The sequence below is a fragment of the Palaemon carinicauda genome, chromosome 34, assembly GCF_036898095.1.
Source record: "Palaemon carinicauda isolate YSFRI2023 chromosome 34, ASM3689809v2, whole genome shotgun sequence".
Classification (NCBI taxonomy): domain Eukaryota; kingdom Metazoa; phylum Arthropoda; class Malacostraca; order Decapoda; family Palaemonidae; genus Palaemon; species Palaemon carinicauda.
Window position 1 is genome coordinate 73,428,897 of NC_090758.1, and position 17,660 is coordinate 73,446,556.

The 17,660-nt window shown below is 46.3% G+C and overlaps 1 protein-coding gene across 1 annotated transcript in view; it reads left to right on the forward strand.

The window, feature by feature from the left end:
- LOC137627030 (bcl-2-associated transcription factor 1-like) overlaps positions 1–17,660 on the forward strand; it is a 171,078-nt gene that overhangs the window by 19,094 nt on the left and 134,324 nt on the right. Inside the window, exon 2 of the mRNA XM_068358013.1 lies at positions 4,727–4,763. Coding sequence (XP_068214114.1) covers positions 4,728–4,763 — 36 coding nt within the window. The 5' untranslated portion in view covers position 4,727. The remainder of the gene's footprint in view (positions 1–4,726; positions 4,764–17,660) is intronic.

Here is a 17,660-nt window from a genome sequence, read left to right on the forward strand (position 1 = left end):
ATGCTGTGTCCGAGAGATTCCATCCGAAGGTCCCCGCCGTAGATGTGTGTAGGCTCCGACATGCCTCCCTCCTGGGGGAGAGCCTGTTTGAGCCTCAAGACTTGGAGCGAACGGCTGAGAGGTGGAGGAAATCCAGCACGGACTCCCTCCTCCACAGGGCCCTTACAACTCGGCCCTATAAGCCTCCAGCCCCGCCACAACAGCAGCAACAGCCTCGTAAGGCTCCCAAACAGGCACCGGCAGCTAAGAAAGTGGTGTCTAAGCCCCAGCCCTTTCCAGCCAAGGTCAAGAGGGGCGGTAAGTCCTCCAGGGGAGGCAAGACTTCTAGGGGTGGCGGCCGCGGCCGCAAGCCCTAGGGGTGGCAGTCCCCCTGCGTGTCCACCTGTGGGGGGATGCCTTCAGCGTTGCGTCCGCAGGTGGCAACATCTCGGGGCCGATGCTTGGACGATCTCAGTGATCGGCCAAGGTTATCGCGTCCCGTTCACGTCATCTCAACCTCCCCTGACAGCGAATCCAGTGTCGTTGAGCTCCTATGCCATGGGATCGGCAAAGGGGCTGGCCCTTCAGGCCGAAGTCAAGACCATGTTCGAGAAGGGTGCTCTCCAGGAGGTCGTGGACGGCTCTCCAGGCTTCTTCAGTCGACTCTTTCTTGTAAAGAAGGCTACTGGAGGCTGGAGACCCGTCATCGATCTCTCGGCTCTGAACAGGTTTGTCAAACAAACCCGGTTCAGCATGGAGACAGCAGACACGGTCAGACTTGCGGTGAGACCACAAGACTTCATGTGTACACTGGATCTAATGGATGCGTACTTCCAGATCCCAATCCATCCGTCTTCCAGGAAGTACCTGAGATTCTGCCTAGACAACAAGATCTACCAGTTCAAGGTGCTGTGTTTCGGTCTCTCCACAGCTCCTCAGGTGTTCACCAGAGTGTTCACCCTGATTTCGACTTGGGCGCACAGGAACGGCATTCGTCTCCTTCGTTACCTAGACGATTGGCTGATCCTAGCAGACTCGGAGTCGACCCTTCTTCGACACCGAGACAGGCTTCTAGATCTTTGCCAGGATCTGGGGATCGTGGTAAACCTCGAGAAGTCCTCTCTGCAGCCGTCCCAACGACTGGTTTATCTAGGCATGCTAATAGACACCAATCTCCACAAAGCCTTTCCATCAGACGACCGGATAGCAAGGCTGAGGAGGGTGGCGGAACCTTTCCTCAGGCGAAAAGAACTCCCCGCCCAATCGTGGTTGCGTCTCTTGGGCCACCTATCCTCCCTGGCCCGTCTGGTTCCAAACAGCCGCCTCAGGATGAGATCCCTTCAATGGCGGCTCAAGTCCCGGTGGAATCAAGGATCCGATTCCCCGGACACTCTGATCCCAATGGGGTCTCTGGAACAGACGGACTTGCGGTGGTGGCTGGCCGACGAGAACCTGCGAAAGGGAGTGAGTCTTCTCGTCCTTCCCCCGGAATTGACTCTGTTTTCGGACGCGTCAAAAGAAGGGTGGGGGGTGCACGTTCTGAACCAGAGGGCCTCAGGCCTTTGGTCAGAATCAGAAAAGTGCCTACACATCAACCTGCTAGAATTGAAGGCCGTCTTTCTGGCCCTTCAACAGTTCCAACGGTTCCTGGCGGGTCACTCCGTAGTGGTGATGAGCGACAACACCATGGTAGTGGCTTATATCAACAAGCAGGGAGGCACTTTTTCGCAACAGCTATCCCATCTTGCAGTAGAGACTCTGAGGTGGACCGAAACCCACTCGATAACACTATCAGCTCGCTTCATTCCTGGCAAGAGGAATGTGCTCGCCGACAGTCTGAGCAGGGCTTCGCAGATAGTGAGTACCGAGTGGTCTTTGGATCCTCAGATAGCCAACAAAGTCCGGACTTTGTGGGGTTCCCCGACGGTGGACTTGTTCGCGACAGCCTTGAACTTCAAGCTGCCCATGTACTGCTCACCAGTCCCGGACCCCAAGGCACTCTGGCAAGATGCTTTCCAGCAACGGTGGGACAACATCGACGTGTACGCCTTCCCACCATTCTGTCTGATGAGAAGGGTGCTCAACAGGACCAGACTATCGGTCAACTGTTCCATGACTCTAGTAGAGTAGCTCCGCTATGGCATCACGCGGAATGGTTTCCGGACCTTCTGCAACTCCTGACGGAACTCCCAAGGGAGCTTCCTCCACGACACGAGCTTCTCAGACAACCCCACTCCGGTGTCCCTCACATGGCCGTAGCCTCGCTTCGGCTTCACGCCTGGAGACTATCCAGCGTCTCCTCGCGGAGAGAGGCTTTTCGCAACAGGTTGCGGAGAGAATGTCTCGGCACCTGCGAAGGTCCTCTGAGGGAGTCTACCAAGCGAAGTGGAGAGTCTTTTGTGGTTGGTGTCGTGGAAGGGGTATCTCTCCACTCGATGCCACTATTCCAGCAATAGCGGACTTCCTTGTGTATCTGCGAGAAGAAATGCGCCTTTCTGTCTCGGCAGTGAAAGGCTATCGCTCAGCCTTAAGCTTGGCCTTCAGATTGAAGGGCGTGGATATTTCTTCATCGCTAGAACTCTCTTTACTCATACGTAGCTATGAGCTTACCTGCCCCCAGTCGGAAGTGAGACCCCCTCCTTGGAACGTGGTTCGAGTTCTCAGGTCTCTCAAGAGACCTCCCTTCGAGCCATTACGCCAGGCCTCCGATCGCCACCTGTCTTGGAAGACGGCTTTCCTACTCGCCTTGGCCTCGGCCAAGCGAGTTAGTGAACTTCATGGTCTCTCGTACGACATCGCCCATTCAAGGGGATGGGGGGAGGTAACGTTCAGGTTCGTCCCTGAGTTTGTGGCCAAGACTCAGAATCCTGGAGTGCCGGATCCTCGGTTCGACTCTTTCAGGATCGCGAGTCTCCGTTCTGTAACAAACGACCCAGACCAGCTGCTACTATGCCCAGTGAGGTGTCTGAGGTACTACTTGAAGAGAACGGCTGCAGTCCGTCCTCATGTGCGAGCTTTGTTTGTGAGCACAGGCAGGACAAAGAGGAGGGTCACAAGGAACACCATCTCTGCTTGGATTCGAAGGGTTATCCACCATGCCCTGAATCCTGACCCTCCTCCGTCACGTCGCCCTCGGGCCCCCGATGTCAGGGGTATTGCTACATCCCTGGCCTTCAAGAGAAACTTCTCTGTGACGCAGGTACTTCAAGCGGGGGTCTGGAAGCGTCAAACGACCTTCACAGCCCACTACCTGCAAGACGTGACCCACAGGAGCCTCGATACGTTCTCTATCGGCCCTGTGGTGGCTGCACAACAGCTGGTCTAACCTCAGGCTCCTTTTTGGACAAGTAGCAGTAGGTTGAGGGCGTTGTTACCCGGTCTTAGTCTGTGTGAATGAAAGAGTATGTCTGACCCTTACTTCTTTCTTCATTCTCCCCTCTCTTGGGGAAGCAGCATCCTGGTCCTCGCATAGCTGACCTCGACCTCTGCAGGTAACCCATGCTTCTTTGTGCTCCTAGTATTAAGCTTAATACTGTTGCGTCTCCCATACCCTGACGAGGTGGTATGGGGAACGTCCTATCCTAGAATTCCTATCTGAAGGTCTCAAGGTCAACTTCATAGGACGAGTCACACTCTCCTCCTCACACTACTTATGTAGGCCACTCGTTCCTAGCGATGCTAGGAACCTGTGAGGTACAGGGGCTCCCTCTCTCTAGTGCTGCTCACTAAGGGATTGAGCCCCCGGGCAAGCCGAAGTCAGTAAGGCTGGGGACTTTCCACCCTTCCTAAGGGGTAAGTCACCCTTTGTAAATAGCGTGGTTTGTATTTCGGTTACGGAACAAATGACAAATTTGAAGATAATTTGTATTTTTCCTAACCATACAAACCTTAGCTATTTACACATATGTGCCCGCCATCCCTGACCCTCAAGTCAAGTCCTACCTCTAAGTGAAGTGAAGCAAGTCACCGGTGTGTGGAGGGGGGAGGGGTAGCAAGCTACCCTTCCCCACCCCCCGCTAACTAGCGCGGGGGTAATTAACCCTCGTTAAAAACTATTGGCTCGTCATTTCAGCTGCGCTAAAAGTAAACCCTTTGTAAATAGCTAAGGTTTGTATGGTTAGGAAAAATACAAATTATCTTCGAATTTGTCATATTCCTATTTAAACTATAAAAACTTTAACAAAACAAAAGGAAGAGAAACTAGATAGAAAAGTGTTCCCGAGTGTACCCTCAAGCAAGATTACTTTTTGTTAGGCCTGGCGGGAACAAGAAAGAACTGTCTGATGATACCATATCTTTCTCAGTGAGATGATCGGGAGAGCGTATACAGTACTTCAAATGGCAGGGGGAGATTAGTTGCAGCAGAGAGAGAGAGCTATTAAAGTAAGCCTTTAGGAAAAACCAAGTACATATTATTATTATTATTATTACTATCCAAGCTACAACCCTAGTTGGAAAAGCAAGATGCTATAAGCCCGAGGGCTCCAACAAGGAAAAATAGCCCAGTGAGGAAAGGAAATAAGGAAATAAATAAATGAAGAGAACAAATTAACAATAAATCATTCTAAAATAAGCAACAACGTCAAAACAGACATGTCATATATAAAATATTAACAACGTCAAAACAAATATGTCATATATAAACTATAAAAAGACTCTTGTCTTGATGGTTTGTTTGGAAATTACATATCACCTCATTCTTCGATTTTCTGTAAAATTTAAAAAGTTTTGGTATTTTTCTTTCCAGAATGAGTCGTCAGAGGAATTTCTTGGAGGCTATAGTTGTGAGTATGAGTATTTGTTTATATTATTTTTACATTAACCCTTTTACCCCCAAAGGACGTACTGGTACGTTTCACAAAACCCACCCCTTTACCCCCATGGACGTACCGGTACGTCCTTGCAAAAAACTGCTTTTTAAATATTTAACTTAGCCGGTGAATATATATAGCTGCAACTCTGTTGCTCGACAGACAAAAAACTGTAAAAACTCGCCAGCGATCGCTACACAGGTTGCGGGTGTGCCCATCAGCGCCAACTGTCGGCCAGATACCATACTCAATGTAAACAAAGACAATTTCTTCTCTGTCGACGTGTCGACAAGACGTACTTTACTCGCTGTTGTAACCTGGAGTTTTTCCCATCATCTTTGGTGAAGTACTTTATTTTGGTTTTGAGCTTTCGCTGTGCAGGGTTTTTCTTCAAATAAATCCTTGAACTCTTTTTTGTATCGGATTCATTGTTGATGACTTAGATCGTTTTTTGGAATTTTCCCTTGACCAATTCAAAATGGCTGACCTTTCACAAGTTCCCAAGTTTAGAAAATGTAATGCCAGGGACTGTTCTAGGCGTCTTCCAAAGGCTTCTCTCGACCCTCACACAGTTTGTTCCAATTGTCGGGGTAAAACCTGTCAATTGGAAGATCGGTGTGAGGAATGCGTGGGCCTTTCGGAATTCGATTTTATCGAATTTGAGAAGTACACACGCAGGCTAGAGAGAGATAGAATAAGGAGAAGTTCTTCTAGGTCGATAGATTTTTCCTCTCCTCATGCCCCTCAACCTATTCCTTCCCCTGTAGTGGTTGTTCCTAACCCCTCTCCTAGCACTCAGGAACCATCGATGGCTGACATGATGCGTGCTATCCATGCCCTGGGGGAGAGAGTTGAGTCCCTTGCAAGTGACCGCAATCAACTCATGGCGGATGTTAAGGAGCTAAAGTGCCAAAGTGCCGCGGGAAGTGATAAAGTGCCTAGTGAAAGTGTTGTGAACAGTGTTGCGCTTGAGGGTTCGTCTGTTCGTGCCTGTCGTCCTCCTAGTCCGGGACCTCTTGCAAGCTCCCAAGCCCAGGGGAGAAGCAATGTCGTACGACGCATGGGTTCGAGAGGCCTTGATCAGCGAACAGACGTTCCCTCCATGGTATCAGGCGTATCTCCCCAAGATCGCCCCTACCTACGTAAGACGAGAGAGCCCGTTTTTACCTCGTCGTCTGAAGGTGTTTCTCGTAAGAAACTTTGGACCAAGGTCTCACGACCTTTAAAACGTAAGTCGGTCCCTTCAGGACAAGTCCAACGTCCCGGTTGTAGCCACTGGGTCAGTTCGGACTCGTTGCCGTCATCTGATGACTGCTCACCGCCTAAGAGAGGCAAAGCGGTACCGCCTCAGTCGCTAACCCCGTCTGTTGCCGCACCTGCTCCCGTAGACCCTAAATGGGCTTTGCTGCAAGACATGCAGTCCAAGCTTGCGTCCTTGATGGAGGACTTTCATGCGGAGAAGGTTGCTGCTGAACCTTCTGGCCAACAACCTTCCAAGCGATCGGTTGTGCGTCCTGTTGACGCTGAGGTAACCTTCTCGCGTCTACCAGTTGAGGTGGTTCCTCCACCGATGCGACCCAGTGTGGGTTGCCAGCCGCACGTTGACGTTAAGCGACGCTTGGAGGTGGTTGTTGACGTTCAGGACGTTCAACAACCATCAGAGGTGACTTGTTTTGACGCGGTGCGTCAACCTCCGCAACCCGGTATGGTGTTGACTGCACAACCCAGACGGTCTAGACAGTCTCGGGTGGACGCTGTGCGTCCTCGCGCACCCATGGTTGTTGACAGTTCACAGACTGTGCAGCAGTTCCATGACGTTGCGTCCGGCTCCGTCACGCATGCACCAGTGCGACCGGACTCAGCGAGCCAGACGTTGCCCACTCCGTTGCCGTTTCCTCATCAGTTTTCGGATGAGGAACTATCTGATGAGGACGTTGCTGAACAACAAGACGATCAACCGTCAGAACTGGACGAGCCCAAGGCAACTCAACCATCCTTGGACTTTAGAAAAGTCATGGCTGTATTCAAGGACTTGTTTCCTGACCATTTTATTTCTGTGGCTCCTCGTTCTCCGCCGTCAGAGTTTGTATTAGGCATGCCTTCTACCGCTCCTGCCTTTACTAAACTCGTTCTCTCACGCTCATCCAAGAGAGCTTTGCGGCTGTTAGGAGACTGGTTAGAGTCTAAGAAGAGTTTAGGGAAGAAAGCATTTGCCTTTCCCCCATCTAAACTCTCTTCTAGATCGAGCGTCTGGTATGCCACGGGAGAAGTTCTCGGCTTGGGAGTTCCTGCCTCTGCCCAGGGCGACTTCTCAAGTCTTGTAGACTCTCCCCGCCGCCTTGCCATGAGACGCTCGAAGATTTGTTGGTCACCATCGGACCTGGACCATCTTCTTAAAGGGATATTTAGGGCTTTCGAAGTCTTTAACTTTTTAGACTGGTGCTTAGGAGCCCTGAGCAGGAAAATCTCTTCGACAGATAAGGATATTTCTTTGCTCATTATGTCCTGCATGGACAAGGCCGTCCGTGATGGGTCCAATGAGCTAGCTGCCTCATTCACGTCCGGAGTCCTGAAGAAGCGAGAGTCTCTATGTTCTTTCCTGTCTGCTGGAGTTACGCCATGCCAGAGATCTGAACTTCTCTTTGCTCCCCTTTCCAAGTGCCTATTTCCTGAAGTCTTAGTAAAGGAAATTGCCGCTTCGTTAGTTCAGAAGGACACCCACGATCTAGTTGCGTCCTCAGCTCGCAAAGCTCCCCCTTTGCCTACATTGTCTGCTAGACCGAGGATAGACACTCCAGCGTCTCGCTTTATTCCGCCCTTTCGTGGCAGAGCCTCCAGCAGAGGAGGTGCTCGTGCCGAAGGGAAACGAGGGAAGAGGAAAGGATCCAAGTCCTCCAAGGGCAGAGTCTGACTGCCCGCAACTTCAGACAGCAGTGGGAGCCAGACTCAAGAACTTCTGGCAAGCCTGGGAGAAGAGAGGCGCAGATTCACAATCTGTAAAGTTACTCAGAGAGGGGTACAAAATCCCTTTTGTACGCAAACCCCCTCTAGCAACGTCCCCCATCGATCTCTCTCCCAGGTACAGAGAGGAAGAAAAGAGACAAGCCCTGAAACTGGAAGTGTCTCTTTTGCTAGAGAAGGGAGCGGTGGTCAAAGTCTCGGACCTTCGATCACCGGGATTTTACAACCGTCTCTTCCTAGTTTCAAAGAAGACAGGAGGTTGGAGACCGGTGCTAGACGTCAGTGCTCTGAATGTCTTTGTCACAAAGACGAAGTTCTCCATGGAGACCACAAAGTCAGTCTTAGCAGCGGTCAGAAGGGAAGACTGGATGGTCTCGCTAGACCTAAGGGACGCCTACTTCCACATCCCCATTCACTCAGACTCCCAACCTTTTCTGAGATTCGTCTTCGAAAATGTGGTCTACCAGTTTCGGGCCCTGTGCTTTGGCCTAAGCACAGCTCCTCTCGTGTTTACGAGGCTGATGAGGAATGTAGCCAAATTACTCCACTTATCGGACATCCGAGCCTCCCTTTATTTGGACGACTGGCTTCTCAGAGCCTCTTCCAGTCGTCGCTGTCTGAAGGATCTCAAGTGGACTCTAGATCTGACCAAGGAATTGGGACTCCTAGTCAATTTGGAAAAGTCGCAGCTGGTCCCATCCCAAACTATTCTATATTTAGGGATGGAGATTCACAGTCTAGCTTTTCGGGCTTTTCCGTCGGCCCCCAGAATAGATCAAGCCCTGCTATCCATCCAGAAGATGCTGAAGAAGGAACGCTGCTCAGTCAGGCTGTGGATGAGTCTGGTAGGGACGCTGTCATCCCTGGAACAATTTGTATCACTAGGAAGACTACACCTCTGTCCTCTTCAATACCATCTAGCTTTTCACTGGTAAAAGGACAAGACGCTAGAAGCGGTCTCGATCCCGATTTCCGAAAAGATAAAGTCTTGTCTGACTTGGTGGAAGGACAATATCAACCTAAGAGAGGGTCTTCCCCTGGCTGTTCAGACTCCCAACCACGTTCTCTTCTCGGACGCATCGGACTTGGGCTGGGGCGCGACACTGGACGGTCGGGAATGCTCAGGTCTGTGGAACTCGAGTCAGAGGAGCATGCATATCAAATGCAAGGAGCTGTTGGCAGTACATCTGGCCTTGAAAAGCTTCGAGTATCTCCTTCGAGGCAAAGTGGTGGAAGTAAACTCGGACAACACCACGGCCTTGGCGTACATCTCCAAGCAAGGAGGTACCCACTCACTGACGTTGTACGAGATCGCAAGGGACCTGCTCATCTGGTCAAAAGGTCAAGACATCTCCCTAGTAACGAGGTTCATCCAAGGCGACTTGAACGTCATAGCAGATTGTCTCAGTCGGAAAGGGCAAGTAATTCTAACCGAATGGACCCTCCACAAGGATGTGTGCAAGAGACTTTGGGCCACTTGGGGTCAACCAACCATAGATCTCTTTGCAACCTTGCTGACCAAGAGGCTTCCAATCTATTGCTCCCCAGTCCCGGACCCAGCAGCAATACATATAGATGCCTTCCTCCTAGATTGGTCACATCTGGATCTCTACGCATTCCCACCGTTCAAGATTGTCAACAAGGTACTGCAGAAGTTCGCCTCTCACGAAGGGACAAGGTTGACGTTAGTTGCTCCCCTCTGGCCCGCGAGAGAATGGTTCACCGAGGTACTTCGATGGTTAGTAGACGTTCCCAGAAGTCTTCCTCTAAGGGTAGACCTTCTACGTCAGCCACACGTAAAGAAGGTACACCAAAGCCTCCACGCTCTTCGTCTGACTGCCTTCAGACTATCGAAAGACTCTCGAGAGCTAGAGGCTTTTCGAAGGAGGCAGCCAGTGCGATTGCTAGAGCAAGGAGAGCGTCTACCATTAGAGTCTACCAATCGAAGTGGGAAGTTTTCCGAGACTGGTGCAAGTCAGTTTCTGTATCCTCGACCAGTACCTCTGTAGCTCAAATAGCTGATTTTCTCTTATACCTGAGAAAAGGACGATCCCTTTCAGCTCCCACTATCAAGGGCTACAGAAGCATGTTGGCATCGGTCTTCCGGCATAGAGGCTTAGATCTTTCCAACAATAAAGATCTGCAAGACCTCCTTAAGTCTTTTGAGACCACCAAGGAGCGTCGTTTGGCTACCCCTGGATGGAATTTAGACGTGGTACTAAGATTCCTCATGTCAGACAGGTTTGAGCCGTTACAATCAGCCTCCCTGAAAGATCTCACTCTTAAGACTCTTTTCCTGGTATGCTTAGCCTCGGCTAAAAGAGTCAGTGAGATTCATGCCTTCAGCAAGAACATCGGATTTTCGTCGGAAAAAGCCACTTGTTCGTTGCAACTTGGTTTTCTAGCCAAAAATGAGCTGCCTTCTCGGCCTTGGCCTAAATCTTTCGATATTCCCAGCTTATCGGAGATCGTAGGCAATGAACTAGAAAGAGTCTTATGCCCTGTTAGAGCTCTTAAGTTCTATTTAAAGCGTACTAAACCTTTACGAGGCCAATCTGAAGCTTTATGGTGTTCAGTTAAGAAACCATCCTTGCCTATGTCAAAGAATGCTTTGTCATACTTTATCAGATTGTTAATACGAGAAGCTCATTCACATCTGAGTGAGGAAGACCGAACTTTGCTTAAGGTGAAGACGCACGAAGTTAGAGCTGTAGCAACTTCCGTGGCCTTTAAGCAAAATAGATCTCTGCGAAGTATAATGGACGCAACCTATTGGAGAAGCAAGTCAGTGTTCGCGTCATTTTACTTGAAAGATGTCCAGTCTCTTTACGAGAACTGCTACACACTGGGACCATTCGTAGCAGCGAGTGCAGTAGTGGGTGAGGGCTCAACCACTACAATTCCCTAATTCCATATCCTTTTAATCTGTCTCTCGAAATGTTTTTAATGTTGTTTTTTATGGGTTGTCCGGAAGGCTAAGAAGCCTTTCGCATCCTGGTTGATTTGGCGGGTGGTCAAAGTCATTTCTTGAGAGCGCCCAGATTAGGGGTTTGATGAGGTCCTGTTGTATGGGTTGCAGCCCTTGATACTTCAGCTCCTAGGGGTCTGTCAGCATCCTAAGAGGATCGCGAGGCTCCGTAAGGAAGACGTATTTATAAGGCAGAGTAATCGTCTAAGTCGACTTCCTTACCAGGTACCTATTTATTTTGTTTTTGTTATTTTGATAACTTCTAAAATGAAATAAAAACTCTTAGCTCTTAAGATGTAAACATATTTAACTGGTCTCTACCCACCACCCTGGGTGTGAATCAGCTATATATATTCACCGGCTAAGTTAAATATTTAAAAATTATATTTTAATTATAAAATAAATTTTTGAATATACTTACCCGGTGAATATATAAATTAAACGACCCTCCCTTCCTCCCCAATAGAGACGCAGTGGGATGAGAAGAAATTGAGTCTTTGTTTACATTGAGTATGGTATCTGGCCGACAGTTGGCGCTGATGGGCACACCCGCAACCTGTATAGCGATTGCTGGCGAGTTTTTACAGTTTTTTGTCTGTCGAGCAACAGAGTTGCAGCTATATATATTCACCGGGTAAGTATATTCAAAAATTTATTTTATAATTAAAATATCATATTTATATTTTTTTTGCATATTTTTTATAATTTTTTCAGAAACTTCAGGCATTTTCCAAGAGAATGAGACCAACCTGACCTCTCTATGACAAAAATTAAGACAGAGCAATTTAGATAAATTATATTGCAAAATGTGCTTGAAAAAAAATAACTCTTGGGGGTTAAGGGTTGGAAAGTTCCAAATAGCCTGGAGGTAAAAGGGTTAAGTTACTGATACGCACATACACACACACACACACACACCTCTTCGAGACCCTGGCGCCTTGATGGTGCAAATTCGTTTTGACTGTCTGTTGTTTGTATTATTTTTACATGTACAGTGAACCCTCGTTTATCGCGGTAGATAGGTTCCAGTCGCGGCCGCGATAGGTGAAAATCCGCGAAGTAGTGACACCATATTTACCTATTTATTCAACATGTATATTCAGACTTTTAAAACCTTCCCTTGTACGTAGTACTGTTAACAAACTACCCTTTAATGTACAGAACACTTAATGCATGTGCTACAGTACCCTAAACTAAAACAGGCACAAATATTAAAGGTGATTTTATATCATGCATTTCCTAAACATGCTAAAAAGCACGATAAAAAATGGCAACCAATGTTTTGTTTACACATATCTCTGATCATAATGTAGAAACAAACTGGAGGTAGAGCTTTGCTTATTACCCAGACATATTTCCCATACTTTTCCCTTAGAACTACATCACATCTTCCTACTTTAGATATATAGATATATATATATATATATATATATATATATATATATATATATATATATATATATATATATATATATATATATATATATATATATATATATATATATATATATATATAATATATATATATATATATATATATATATATATATATATATATATATATATATATATATATATATATATATGTGTGTGTGTGTGTGTATATATATATATTTATATGTATACACATATACATACCTACATATATACATAAATACATGCATACATATATATATTACTGTATATATATGGGTTATGGAAAAATCCGCGAAGTGGTGAATCCGCGATGGTCGAACCGCGAAGTAGCGAGGGTTCACTGTAGTTTTGATGTTGATATTGTTATTTTTATTTGGATATAGAAAAGGGTAAATGTTAGTGTATATTTTAAATTTTCCTGAAGTTTATTGGTAATACAGTACTGATGGTCTTCTTTCATATTGGGACATGAAGTGTGTTAATTTTTTTCTTTTTACATTACGCTTAAACTGATGACCTTTATGCAGGATTATGAAACATGAATTACTGTATTCTGATTCATTTATTATTATTATTATTATTATTACTAGCCAATCTACAACCCTAGTTAAAAAAGCACGATGCTTCAATCCTAAGGGCTCCAACAGGGAAAATAGCCCAGTGAGTAAATGAAATAAGAAAACAGAATCAGTATACTGTATAATAAAATGATGGATTAAAAAAAAAAAAACTGCTGTAGGATGATATTAATTTTCTGTTAATGCTAGTTGCCAGAGAAGATATATTCAAGTATGTCCTCTGTTTTAGAGACAGGAATATCATGTTAGTTTTAGTTGTTTGTAGACATTAAAACTTAGAAATTATGCTACATGCTTGATTAGTTCTTCCCAAATATTCATAATCTATATGCTTTACTCACTCTACTTTAAGGGCTGTTTTTCTGGTCCTGTACAGCAGGGGAACCCTACTCTCTATGGGACCTCCACAGTCATTCTATCCTGTATGTTTGAAAGCATTCAACATTTCACACTGCATATTGCTTGTTTATTGTTAAATCGTCACTATCGAATCACTCACCGAACGAGAAAGTTTTCAATTTCCTCATACATACATAGGCCTACATATACCAAGGCACTTCCCCCAATTTTTGGGGGTAGCCGACATCAACAAATGAAACAAAAGAAAAAGGGGACCTCTACTCTCTACGTTCCTCCAGCCTAACAAGGGACTCAACCGAGTTCAGCTGGTACTGCTAGGTTGCCACAGCCCACCCTCCCACATTATCCACCACAGATGAAGCTTCATAATGCTGAATCCCCTACTGCTGCTACCTCCGCGGTCATCTAAGGCATCGGAGGCAGCAGCAGGAAACAAGAAAACAAAGGAAACCAGAAACCAGAGTTTGTGTGGATTTTAACACAATCCTATCCATGAGTTTACACCTTCCGGCTGCTATAGGTCAATGATTAGCATTTGTTTATAACTATACTCAGTTTCCTTCTTGTTGCCTATTCGTGAATATTATTATTATTATTCTTACTATCCAAGCTACAACCCTAGTTGGAAAAGCAAGATGCTATAAGCCCAGGGGTTCCAACAGGGAAAAATAGCCCAGCGAGGAAAGAAAATAAGGAAATAAATAGATGAAGAGAACAAATTAACAATAAATCATTCTAAAAAAAGTAACAACGTCAAAACAGACATGTCACATATAAACTATTAACAACATTAAAAACAAATATGTCATAAATAAACTATAAAAAGACTCATGTCCGCCTGGTCAGCAAAAAAGCATTTGCTCCAACTTTGAACTTTTGAAGTTCTACTGACTCAACTACCCGATTAGGAAGAACATTCCACAACTTGGTAACAGCTGGAATAAAACTTCTAGAGTACTGCGTAGTATTGATATCAAATAGCTCAGAGGCAATTATAGATGCTTAAGAATTTATTTGGTTTACCTCACAATACATTGTCACTGCTTGTCTTTGGTTATAAACCCTGAGAGATCTTTTTCTATCATCACAAAGAAACTTTCTATTCAGGATCTGTCTGGAGAAACATATTCTCCTTCCTTCTCTTTGTTGATATTAGGAAGAGGCGTGTTCTGGCCTCTTTGTCAATGTCTCACAGGATTGTAGATACAGGAGAGGGGGTTCCCAGCCCCCTCGTCCCGTCCCTTTTAGTCGCCTCTTACGACACGCAGGGATAACGTTGGCTGCTTCCTCCGGTGCCTTAGATGACCGCAGAGGTAGCAGCAGTAGGGGATTCAGCATTATGGAGCTTCATCTGTGGTGGATAACGGGGTAGGGTGGGCTGTGGCACCCTAGCAGTACCAGCTGAACTCGGTTGAGTCCCTTGTCAGGCTGGGAGGAACGTAGAGAGTAGAGGTCCCCTTTTTTGTTCTTGTTTCATTTGTTGATGTTGGCTACCCCCCAAAAATTGGGGGAAGTGCCTTGGTATATGTATGTATGTATGTGTGTTCTGGTCTCTTTAAGGACTTAGTCATCACCAAAAAAGATGATAATGCTTGGTTCATTCTTGGAAAGGATTGTTGATGCCTTTTATTTAACTTGCAGATCTGTATTTAGGAGTAATCTTAATTAAGTAAGTTCTGTAAGGCCCCTCAATACGTCCCGAAGGATAGGTCTCTAATCTCTCATAAGTGACAGAAGATAACTCATATTCTGGATGGGCATTCTGGCTTCCTTCGTTTGTTCGTTCCAGATTGCCCGGACGGGGGCTCTTTGACCATCAGTCTTAACCCCCAAGAGTAGAAGACCCATGGGCCTTGCAAGATTCTCAGCACACAGAGTAATTCTTGCTATAGGCATTGCTTAGCACAGAGCAAGCCTTGTTTATTTAGCAAGTGCAACTTTAGCTCTAAATCTTAACACGGGAATCAGTTTGCCAACACACATCGTGACCGGTAACGGCAGGGAGAAGTCCAGGAGAATGTCCCGCAGCAACTAGCAGCAGGTGGTCGACAAAAAATTCAGGCACCACAGAGGAGCTGGAAGGAAAGCAGTTGATGACAGATCCTCTGTGCCCACTGACACCTGCATGAGGAGGAGAGAAAGGATGAATAGCAGTAAGACTCAATAAGTCGAAGGGACTGAGTGAGGAGTGGAAAGTTTTCAGTAGGAGAAGTTTAAAAGCACTGGGATCGAAGCCCCAGTAATGAGACTTAAGCAAAGGCCAGTCATGAGAGCAATCTCTCCAAGGAGGTATTGAATCTAGCTCAGCCCAAGAGCTCTGGGTTCTCTACCAGGGTTGAGAACAGTCAATAGTTATCTTTTCTTATCAGACTGGGGCCGGAGCCCATGTTTGCGACTAAGCCTAGAAGGCCAGTCATCAGCACACTGTTTGAGCTCTGTCTGAGGGCAGAGTGGGGTCCCCAACATAGTTGGGGACAGTGTCAATAAAGATTTTCTTATATTTTAGCCCGTTAATGTATTTTTGGGCATTAGACGAGCCATAACTATGTATGGCTTAATTTGGGGATCAAGGATGGGTGCTATACTTAATGTACAGCGGTGCAGTCCCCTAAGGGAAGAAATTAACATTTTTAGTGAGGAGAGAAAGGTCTGAGAGTAGTAAGACCCAGTGAGTGGGAGGAACTGAGTGAGGAGGTTTTTAATACTAGGTTGAGAGTGGGATACAAAAGTCCCTGACAAGCTTAAGGAGGAGTGTGGGAGGAGGGGAGGACCTAACAAGTGGTAGGGCATGGGTTGGAGGGGAAAATACCGGTATGAGAGAGAGTGGGAAGTAACTTGAACACGTAACTAGGTGAGCAAGCAAGTTAGTAAGGGGGTAGACTAGTGTGGGGTTAGAAGGGATTTTATGACAGGATGGGATAGGTATAGCTGTCAAGCAGCCTGTAGAATGTGCCGTGTAGTTATCTAGAGGATCTATGGTTTAGGAAAGGATGGGAGAGGAGTGCACAGGAAGCAAGGTAGGCCATTACCGAGGTGGTGGGTAGGAGCGCAGGAAACCTGATAATGTTTGTATGTTTTCCAGGACGTGCCTGACTACAGAGACTCGGGTGAGCTGAGGGTCAGGGTTGAGTCTGCCTAAGGAGAAAAATTTCTGTACAGTGAAGCAAGTAGTGGTCAAGAGGGAGATTGACTGGTAGGTCACAATATGAACAGGTCCTATCATCCAGCATCTCCCAGGAGCAGGAGTAACCAAGTCTGAGTCTGATAAATTACTGCAAGCTGTCTTGGGGTGTCATTTGGGGAGGGACTAAGTTTGTTACATTGATATACCAAGTGGCAGTCCTAGAAGAATCTAATTGGGCCTGCCTGACACCACTGAGGAGCTGGTTGTGGCAGTAATTGAACATTGACTTCTGCAACTGATGTAAGGAGGGGTTGAGGAGGATGCTAATTGTGTCCACTGCAAGGCCTCCCCTTCCAAGGCTGTCAGCTGGAGACAATAAGGGTGTTCTCTTTAACTGTGAAACTATTGATGGCAGAAATCGCACCCATCGAGTCAGTGTGGATTGTGCTATGTCCTCGGGCAGTGACAGAGTGTTTCAATGCTTTTAGGATTGCTACTAGTTTAGTCTGTAGAGTAGAGGCATCGTTTGATAGCCTCCAACTGGCCTGGAAGACTTCAGAGTAGACATCACCAGCAGCAGCAGGGACAGCCCTATCAACGGAGCCATCTTTGAAGTAAACATTGTTAGCAGGGGTGCTCTGAATAGAGTGGAGACTAGCTCTAAGGGCTATTTCAGGGATACAGAGGGTTTCAGAGACAGGGAGGGCAGTGTAATTGAATTTTAATGGGCATGGAACCCATTGGGGTTGTTCAACATAACCCTGGATATATGAATCTTTTTTTTGAGGGCAGCTACTGTACTTTGGAAATGAGTTAATCTAAGTGCCCGAACAAGGTGACCTGCATAGGAGTGGGGGATGTCTAAATCATCTGAGAGGTGAATTAGGTGTCTGAGTTTATGTCGAAGTGGCCCATTCCTGTCAGTCTTGAAGGTCTTGTGATCGAAATGTTACGAATATTGATTCTGTCAACGAGAGGGAGTAGGTGGGTCTCAGTCCTGAGAAGAGAGAGTCTGGTCCACATGGGAGCACCAAGGATGGTCTGCATGACATTAGTTTGAGTAACTTCCAGCGTGGCTTTCTGTGTGGGAGTTAGAGAGGTCAGAACAGGGCTAGCATACTCCACAAGGGAGCCAACTGTGGGGACATGGAATAACCTGAGACATTCTGGCAATGGGTCTAGCCTTTAGCTAAAAAGCAATACTGCAAGGCAATAGATTTCCTCTTAGTCGTTTCTAGGACACACAGGACGTACGGTGGTAGTATATCCTACGTCCCTACCCCAGTGCGAAGGTGTAAACTAGAGAGACTAATTAATATGAAGGAAAACTCTTGTTTCCACCTTATTTTTTGTTGCTAAGATCTCGTTCGAAGCATACACCCTATGAATATTGGTTAAAAATTTAAATGTAAAATTATTATGAAAATTGGCTTTTTGTAAGTACTGTACCATAATTATTTTCT